Source organism: Penaeus japonicus, unplaced genomic scaffold (genome assembly GCF_977035675.1).
Source record: "Penaeus japonicus unplaced genomic scaffold, GWHDUDI00000001_assembly GWHDUDI00000012, whole genome shotgun sequence".
Lineage (NCBI taxonomy): Eukaryota > Metazoa > Arthropoda > Malacostraca > Decapoda > Penaeidae > Penaeus > Penaeus japonicus.
Window position 1 is genome coordinate 40,627,133 of NW_028234414.1, and position 10,000 is coordinate 40,637,132.

General features: G+C 40.6%; 3 protein-coding genes across 3 annotated transcripts in view; all 3 read left to right on the forward strand.

The window, feature by feature from the left end:
* The window catches only part of LOC147470846 (uncharacterized), a gene marked incomplete at its 3' end in the record, with an annotated part of 450 nt that extends 234 nt beyond the window's left edge, over positions 1-216 (forward strand). Inside the window, exon 1 of the mRNA XM_086542178.1 lies at positions 1-216. This exon is cut by the window's left edge and continues 234 nt beyond it. Within this exon, the coding sequence (XP_086398304.1) occupies positions 1-216 (216 nt within the window).
* Positions 217-227: 11 nt separating this feature from the next.
* On the forward strand, positions 228-1,208 carry LOC147470847 (uncharacterized). Its single transcript, XM_086542179.1, has one exon. It carries the CDS (start codon positions 228-230, stop codon positions 1,206-1,208), a length of 981 nt encoding a protein of 326 aa, XP_086398305.1.
* A 1,054-nt stretch (positions 1,209-2,262) lies between these two features.
* Positions 2,263-5,388, forward strand: LOC147470848 (uncharacterized). The gene is made up of 3 exons (XM_086542180.1): positions 2,263-2,330; positions 2,457-2,662; positions 3,995-5,388. Exons 1-3 carry the CDS (start codon positions 2,263-2,265, stop codon positions 5,386-5,388), a joined length of 1,668 nt encoding a protein of 555 aa, XP_086398306.1.
* The last annotated feature ends 4,612 nt before the right edge of the window (positions 5,389-10,000 follow it).

Consider the following 10,000-nt stretch of genomic DNA (forward strand, 5'->3'; position numbering starts at 1 on the left):
TTGAATGGCGTTTGCATCAACATAATGGACGACTGCGCTGGGAAGGAAGATGAGTCCCTATGTAGGAGAAAGAACTGCAAATGTTGCATGAAGCAAGCATGTCCAAACACGCCCAAAAAGTGCTCCGATTTGAATGGCGTTTGCATCAATATAATGGACGACTGCGCTGTGAAGGAAGATGAGTCCTTGTGTAGGAAAAAGAACTGCAAATGTTGCTTGAAGCAAGCATGTCAAACACGCCCAAGAGGTGCTCCGATTTGAATGGCGTTTGCATCAACATAATGGACGACTGCGCTGGGAAGGAAGATGAGTCCCTATGTAGGAGAAAGAACTGCAAATGTTGCATGAAGCAAGCATGTCCAAACACACCCAAGAAGTGCTCCGATTTGAATGGTGTTTGCATCAATATAATGGACGACTGCGCTGGGAAGGAAGATGAGTTCCTATGTAGGAGAAAGAACTGCAAATGTTGCATGAAGCAAGCATGTCCAAACACACCCAAGAAGTGCTCCGATTTGAATGGTGTTTGCATCAATATAATGGACGACTGCGCTGGGAAGGAAGATGAGTCCGTGTGTAGGAGAAAGAACTGCAAATGTTGCATGAAGCAAGCATGTCCAAACACACCCAAGAAGTGCTCCGATTTGAATGGTGTTTGCATCAATATAATGGACGACTGCGCTGGGAAGGAAGATGAGTCCCTATGTAGGAGAAAGAACTGCAAATGTTGCATGAAGCAAGCATGTCCAAACACACCCAAGAAGTGCTCCGATTTGAATGGCGTTTGCATCAACATAATGGACGACTGCGCTGGGAAGGAAGATGAGTCCCTATGTAGGAGAAAGAACTGCAAATGTTGCATGAAGCAAGCATGTCCAAACACACCCAAGAGGTGCTCCGATTTGAATGGCGTTTGCATCAACATAATGGACGACTGCGCTGGGAAGGAAGATGAGTCCTTGTGTAGGAAAAAGAACTGCAAATGTTGCATGAAGCAAGCATGTCAAACACACCCAAGAGTGCTCCGATTTGAATGGCGTTTGCATCAATATAATGGACGACTGCGCTGGAAGGAAGATGAGTTCCTATGTAGGAGAAAGAACTGCAAATGTTGCTTGAAGCAAGCATGTCCAAACACACCAAGAAGTGCTCCGATTGAATGGCGTTTGCATGAACATCATGGACAACTGCGCTGGGAAGGAAGATAAGAGTCTATGTAGGAACAAGAACTGCAAATGTTGCATGAAGCAAGCATGTCAAACACACCCAAGAAGTGCTCCGATTTGAATGGTGTTTGCATCAATATAATGACGACTGCGCTGGAAGGAAGATGAGTCCTTGTGTAGGAAAAAGAACTGCAAATGTTGCATGAAGCAGCATGTCCAAACACGCCCAACAAGTGCTCCGATTTGAATGGTGTTTGCATCAATATAATGACGACTGCGCTGGAAGGAAGATGAGTTCCTATGTAGGAGAAAGAACTGCAAATGTTGCATGAAGCAGCATGTCCAAACACACCAAGAAGTGCTCCGATTTGAATGGTGTTTGCATCAATATAATGACGACTGCGCTGGGAAGGAAGATAAGAGTCTATGTAGGAACAAGAACTGCAAATGTTGCATGAAGCAGCATGTCCAAACACACCCAAGAGTGCTCCGATTTGAATGGTGTTTGCATCAATATAATGACGACTGCGCTGGGAAGGAAGATAAGAGTCTATGTAGGAACAAGAACTGCAAATGTTGCATGAAGCAAGCATGTCCAAACACACCCAAGAAGTGCTCCGATTTGAATGGTGTTTGAATCAATATAATGACGACTGCGCTGGGAAGGAAGATAAGAGTCTATGTAGGAACAAGAACTGCAAATGTTGCATGAAGCAAGCATGTCAAACACACCCAAGAGTGCTCCGATTTGAATGGTGTTTGCATCAATATAATGACGACTGCGCTGGAAGGAAGATGAGTCTCTATGTAGGAAAAAGAACTGCAAATGTTGCTTGAAGCAAGCATGTCAAACACACCCAAGAGTGCTCCGATTTGAATGGTGTTTGCATCAATATAATGACGACTGCGCTGGGAAGGAAGATAAGAGTCTATGTAGGAACAAGAACTGCAAATGTTGCATGAAGCAAGCATGTCCAAACACACCCAAGAGTGCTCCGATTTGAATGGTGTTTGCATCAATATAATGACGACTGCGCTGGGAAGGAAGATAAGAGTCTATGTAGGAACAAGAACTGCAAATGTTGCATGAAGCAGCATGTCCAAACACACCAAGAAGTGCTCCGATTTGAATGGTGTTTGCATCAATATAATGACGACTGCGCTGTGAAGATATTTTGGTGAAATTAGTTGGCTGCAGTAGCGGGTTGTGTCTTAACCTGGACAGGCCGGTGTTGAGACCTTGGGACATGGCCCAGCCTTAACGGTGGAACAAGTTTTCTTTTTCCCCAGATGTAACAAAAGCAAGTGTCTGGGTTATACCTCGTATGGCTCTATGCCATCGAAACCACTCATGAAGGTTGGGGGTTCCTTGGGCATCAAAAACAGGCCATTGCCCCCTGTTTACGCCCAGCTAAACCTCTCCCCCATTTGGTGGATGCATCTTCCTCATATCCCCACTCCAGTGCAATGGCTGTTAAAAATCACCCAGCAACAAGGTGGGTCTTGTCGCTCATAATGAAATTGGAAGGCCCATATAAGCAAGGGTCCAATTTTGGAGGTTTTTGTATTAGATATTTATAGTGATGTGCCCTGCATCATTCCCTCCAGCTTAAGACTCCATGGGTTTCGATGATTTTATTTCATTCCCCCTCCATCCATCGCCTGGTCCCTGACAAAAAAGGGCATAGGACAAGGTTGGAGTATGAAACTGCTCGATGCATTCCCCGTACAATTGGTGGGCTATCAGCCAGTTCTATGTGTCCTCTTCAAGGGCACAAGCATATCTGCATCTAATGTTGCTAAGATATCCCCTTATTCTGTGAGAAGCCCCTCGATATTATGGCTAGTACTTCAGGTTTCCATTTTTTCTGCATCTTGATGCCTCCAATTTAATTGAACAGCCGAGGGTTTTTATCCTTTTACCCCTCGTCCCGAATCACGTGCTATTATTGTTTGGCGTGGTGTGTCATGATTTGTTTCCTATCGGATTAACAGGGCCCAACCACGTGAAGGTTTCCTGATACTTATGAAATGATGATAATTTATCATTATCATATTATCATTACCATTAAACGTTGTTTATCATTTATCAATCATTAATATAGCAATAAATTAATAACATTGATAGGGGACCTTCTTTTATGTTGTTGGTACTACATCAATATCCATTATCATAACACATATATATATAGAAATATCAACATATCTATATACATATAAATATCTCTATAAATATTATATATATATATATATATATATGTACATAATATACATATATATTTATAAATATATAATATATATTAATATAAAAATATAATAAATATATAAAACAGAGATTGGTTTGTGTGTATCCATTAATCAGTTAGTTTTAACGCCTATCTTCATATCTTTATGTTAAATTAAATATTTATTTCTTTTTCAACTCAAACGTATATATATTATAATATATATATAAATATAATATATATAAATATATAATATAATACCATCATATATATATATATATAAATATATATATAAAATATGTATATATATACATATATATATATATATAATATATATAATATATATAAATATAATAAATATATATATATACTATATAAAGTGTGATTGTTTGCACATATATACTCGTGACGTTCATCAGGGGCGAGTACGGACGAAAACTGGTTTGGGTGTGAATTGATCCTTCAGATGCCAGATTTAAACGCTGAATATCATTTCAAACACAAACATAATACGAATTTGAATTATCACAATTGTTCTAATAATGTGTGCAAAGTAGGCCTATATCGATTACCAACCCAACTGACAGTTATTTGTCTTTGCAGACGAAATAACTACAACTTCAACCACGTCAACCTCCACTACAACCACGTCAACCTCCACTACAACTACGTCAACCTCCACTACAACCACGTCAACCTCCACTACAACCACGTCAACCTCCACTACAACTACGTCAACCTCCACTACAACCACGTCAACCTCCACTACAACTACGTCAACCTCCACTACAACCACGTCAACCTCAACCTCCACTACAACCACGTCAACCTCAACCTCCACTACAACCACGTCAACCTCCACTACAACCACGCCAACCTCCACCTCCACTACAACCACGCCAACCTCCACCTCCACTACAACCACGTCAACCTCCACTACAACCACGCCAACCTCCACCTCCACTACAACCACGTCAACCTCTACTACAACCACGTCAACCTCCACAACTACTTCCACTTCGACCTCAACTTCAACTTCCACCACGACTTCTACTACAACTTCAACCACGTCAACCTCCACCACAACCACAACCTCCACTACAACCACAAGCACTTCAACCACAACCACAACCACTTCAACCTCCACTACAACCACAACCACTTCAACCACAACCACTTCAACCTCCACCACAACCACAACCTCCACCACAACCACAACCTCCACCACAACCACAACCTCCACTACAACCACGTCAACCTCCACTACAACCACGCCAACCTCCACCTCCACTACAACCACGTCAACCTCCACAACTACTTCCACTTCGACCTCAACTACAACTTCAACCACGTCAACCTCCACCACAACCACAACCTCAACCTCCACTACAACCACAACCACTTCAACCTCCACCACAACCACAACCTCCACCACAACCACAACCTCCACCACAACCACAACCTCCACCACAACCACAACCTCCACCACAACCACAACCTCCACCACAACCACAACCACAACCTCCACCACAACCACATCCACAACCTCCACCACAACCACAACCTCCACCACAACCACAACCACAACCTCCACCACAACCACATCCACAACCTCCACCACAACCACAACCTCCACCACAACCACAACCTCCACCACAACCACAACCTCCACCACAACCACAACCACTTCAACCTCCACCACAACCACAACCTCCACCACAACCACAACCTCCACTACAACCACAACCTCCACCACAACCACAACCTCCACCACAACCACAACCTCCACCACAACCACAACCACAACCTCCACCACAACCACAACCTCCACCACAACCACAACCACAACCTCCACCACAACCACATCCACAACCTCCACCACAACCACAACCTCCACCACAACCACAACCACAACCTCCACCACAACCACATCCACAACCTCCACCACAACCACAACCTCCACCACAACCACGTCAACCTCCACCTTAACACCTTAAAAGACGATTTCAACTTCAACTTCAACCGTCGTACGACACAATCAGCACTAAATAGTTCCTTTTTATCTACTATATTGTCTACTGGAATCAACTGGAACTACTACTGGAATCTACTACTGGAATTAACTGGAATCTACTACTGGAATCAACTGGAATCTACTACTGGAATCAACTGGAATCTACTACTGGAATCAACTGGAATCTACTACTGGAATCAACTGGAATCAGCTGGAATCTACTACTGGAATCAACTGGAATCTACCACTGAAATCAACTGGAATCTACTACTGGAATCAACTGGAATCTACCACTGAAATCAACTGGAATCTACTACTGGAATCAACTGGAATCTATCACTGGAATCAACTGGAATCAACTACTGGAATCAACTGGAATCAACTACTGAAATCAACTGGAATCTACTACTGGAATCAACTGGAATCTACTACTGGAATCAACTGGAATCAACTACTGAAATCAACTGGAATCTACTACTGGAATCAACTGGAATCTACTACTGGAATCAATTGGAATCTACTACTGGAATCAACTGGAATCTACTACTGGAATCAACTGGAATCTACTACTGGAATCAACTGGAATCTACTACTGGAATCAACTGGAATCTACCACTGAAATCAACTGGAATCTACTACTGGAATCAACTGGAATCTACTACTGGATTCAACTGGAACTACTACTGGAATCAACTGGAATCTACTACTGGAATCAACTGGAATCAACTGGAATCTACTACTGGAATCAACTGGAATCTGCTACTGGAATCAACTGGAATCTACTACTGGAATCAACTGGAATCAACTACTGAAATCAACTGGAATCTACTACTGGAATCAACTGGAATCAACTGGAATCTACTACTGGAATCAACTGGAATCTACTACTGGAATCAACTGGAATCAACTACTGAAATCAACTGGAATCTACTACTGGAATCAACTGGAATCTACTACTGGAATCAACTGGAATCAATTGGAATCTACTACTGGAATCAACTGGAATCTACTACTGGAATCAACTGGAATCTACTACTGGAATCAACTGGAATCTACTACTGGAATCAACTGGAATCTACCACTGAAATCAACTGGAATCTACTACTGGAATCAACTGGAATCTACTACTGGATTCAACTGGAACTACTACTGGAATCAACTGGAATCTACTACTGGAATCAACTGGAATCAACTGGAATCAACTGGAATCTACTACTGGAATCAACTGGAATCTACTACTGGAATCAACTGGAATCTACTACTGGAATCAACTGGAATCTACTACTGGAATCAACTGGAATCTACTACTGAAATCAACTGGAATCTACTACTGGAATCAACTGGAATCTACTACTGAAATCAACTGGAATCTACTACTGGAATCAACTGGAATCTACCACTGGAATCAACTGGAATCTACTACTGAAATCAACTGGAATCTACTACTGGAATCAACTGGAATCTACCACTGAAATCAACTGGAATCAACTGGAATCTACTACTGGAATCAACTGGAATATACTACTGGAATCAACTGGAATATACTACTGGAATCAACTGGAATCAACTGGAATCTACTACTGAAATCAACTGGAATCTACTACTGGAATCAACTGGAATCTACTACTGGAATCAACTGGAATCTACTACTGGAATCAACTGGAATCAGCTGGAATCTACTACTGGAATCAACTGGAATCTACTACTGAAATCAACTGGAATCTACTACTGGAATCAACTGGAATCTACTACAGGAATTAACTGGAATCAACTGGAATCTGCTACTGGAATCAACTGGAATCTACTACTGGAATCAACTGGAATCTACTACTGGAATCAACTGGAATCTACTACTGGAATCAACTGGAATCTACTACTGGAATCAACTGGAATATACTACTGGAATCAACTGGAATCTACTACTGGAATCAACTGGAATCTACTACTGGAATCAACTGGAATCAACTGGAATCTACTACTGGAATCAACTGGAATCTACTACTGGAATCAACTGGAATCTACTACTGGAATCAACTGGAATCTACTACTGGAATCAACTGGAATCTACTACTGGAATCAACTGGAATCTACTACTGGAATCAACTGGAATCTACTACTGGAATCAACTGGAATCTACTACTGAAATCAACTGGAATCAACTGGAATCTACTACTGGAATCAACTGGAATCAACTGGAATCTACTACTGGAATCAACTGGAATCTACTACTGGAATCAACTGGAATCTACTACTGGAATTAACTGGAATCTACTACTGGAATTAACTGGGGGGGGGGGGGGGGGGGGTGGGGGGGGGGGGGGGGGAATCAACTGGAATCTACTACTGAAATCAACTGGAATCTACTACTGGAATCAACTGGAATCTACTACTGGAATCAACTGGAATCTACTACCGGAATCAACTGGAATCTACTACTGGAATCAACTGGAATCTACTACCGGAATCAACTGGAATCTACTACTGGAATCAATTGGAATCTACTACTGGAATTAACTGGAATCAACTGGAATCAACTGGAAGCTACTACTGGAATCAACTGGAATCTACTACTGGAATTAACTGGAATCAACTGGAATCTACTGGAATCTACTACTGGAATTAACTGGAATCTACTACTGGAATTAACTGGAATCAACTGGAATCTACTGGAAGCTACTACTGGAATCAACTGGTATCTACTACTGAATGAAACTGGAATCAACTGGAATCTACTGGAATCTACTACTGGAATTAACTGGAATCTACTACTGGAATTAACTGGAATCAACTGGAATCTACTGGAAGCTACTACTGGAATCTACAAGTTAAGATCTCCTTTTATGTATCCCTGTTGCCTGTTGGTCATACGTGCATGACTCGCATTCTCTAGAGGATTAAGAATTCCCAAAGCTTCTAGAAGAGTCCCTTTCTCTCTCTCTCTCTCTATCTATCTATGTATCTTTCTCTCTCTCTCTATCTATCTCTCTCTCTCTCTATCTATCTCTCTCTCTCTATCTATCTCTCTCTCTCTTTTTCTCTTTCTCTTTCTCTCTCTTTCTTTCTCTCTCTTCCTCTCTCTTTCTTTCTATCTTTCTCTCTCTCTCCATCTTTCTTTCTTTTTTTCTCTCTCTCCTTTCTCTCTGTCTCGGTATTATGCCACTAATCAGTAAATTTAACGCCTTGTGCCGAGGTACCAACTATATTTTTTATTGTATTATGACTTCTCAAAATTAATTTCTCTTTTTTATCATTTTTCTCTTCTTTCAGGGAGAATTTTGCTTATTGTCATTTATTTCGATTTGATTATAAATACAATGATTAGAAGATATGGCAGATTGATTTCATATTCCTTCGACAATAACAAATTAATGACCATCGTAAAGTTCACTATTCCTTTATTTTCTTTTTCTTTTTTCTTTTTTTTTCTTTTTGAAGGGAGTGGGTGATTCAAGGTAAAAATCAATATAACTTATTCAGTTGGACGTATATGCACAAATCTGAAAAGAAAAGAAAATAAGCTATTTTACGTTTCCTAATAATTAAAACCAAATACTGATAAACGCACACGCGCATGCGCGCGCATACACACACACACGCACACAAACACACATACAAGCATACACATAAATACACACACATGTAAACACACACACACATATACACATACAAACACACATACATACAAGCACACACACACAAATACAAAAACACACAAACACACATACTCACACTCAAAAACACAAACACACAAGAACACACGCATTGTAAGGTACTGCTATTGTACAAGACATTGATCATATATTTCTACTTAATTCAATGCAATATCGCTGGCAGTCTGTTTTGACCTGACGCTTCCTGCTTCCTGTGTTCGTTTCAACCTCGAAACTCCAGCTTCCCTAGGCAGCTGTCTTTGCTAACGGAAGGCCTTAGGCGTAGAAAGTTGACTAGGATTTGTACCTAAGAGGACACACAAAGAACCCAGAGACTGACCAGACAGAGAGACAGACAGACAAGAGCAAACAGCTCTGAGCTCCGGTCTTCGGCCGGAGCCTGGTGTATTAACAAAAGTCCACAACTGCTCCCAGTGGTGGGTTGTTACAAAACTGGTTGCAAGCAAAGCTCAGAGGCTACACGCATGAAATCAAACACACTTCTGCTACGATCTCGCTGACATACACATACACAAAAACGAACACATCAATCAACACGCACCTTATTTCACAAGGACACACAAACACACACAAACACACACACCGCAAATACACACGAAACAAACACACACTACATACACACCCACAACCACACACACACACACGACACACACACACACACACCACATCTCATATATATATATATATATATATATATATATAATATATATTGAGTTATATTAGTATTATTGATCGATATTTATATATTAATTATATGTTATATTTTTATGTTTTTATATACAAAATATATATATATAATGTATATATTTTGATTAGTTATTATATGTATATATATATTATGTATTGTGATTATATGATATATATAGATATTTATATATATATACGATTTATAGATGAGTATATATATTTTCATTAGGCATTTTC

What these genes read in the sequence shown, in the direction of transcription:
- LOC147470847 (XM_086542179.1), top strand. Translation starts at nt 228, where the DNA reads ATGTCAAACACGCCCAAGAGGTGCTCCGATTTGAATGGCGTTTGCATC.
- LOC147470848 (XM_086542180.1), top strand. Translation starts at nt 2,263, where the DNA reads ATGTCCAAACACACCAAGAAGTGCTCCGATTTGAATGGTGTTTGCATC. An exon ending in AATATAATGACGACTGCGCT is followed by an intron (nt 2,331 to 2,456) that starts GTGAAGATATTT and finishes CTTTTTCCCCAG; the next exon opens with ATGTAACAAAAGCAAGTGTC. An exon ending in AAAAATCACCCAGCAACAAG is followed by an intron (nt 2,663 to 3,994) that starts GTGGGTCTTGTC and finishes TTGTCTTTGCAG; the next exon opens with ACGAAATAACTACAACTTCA.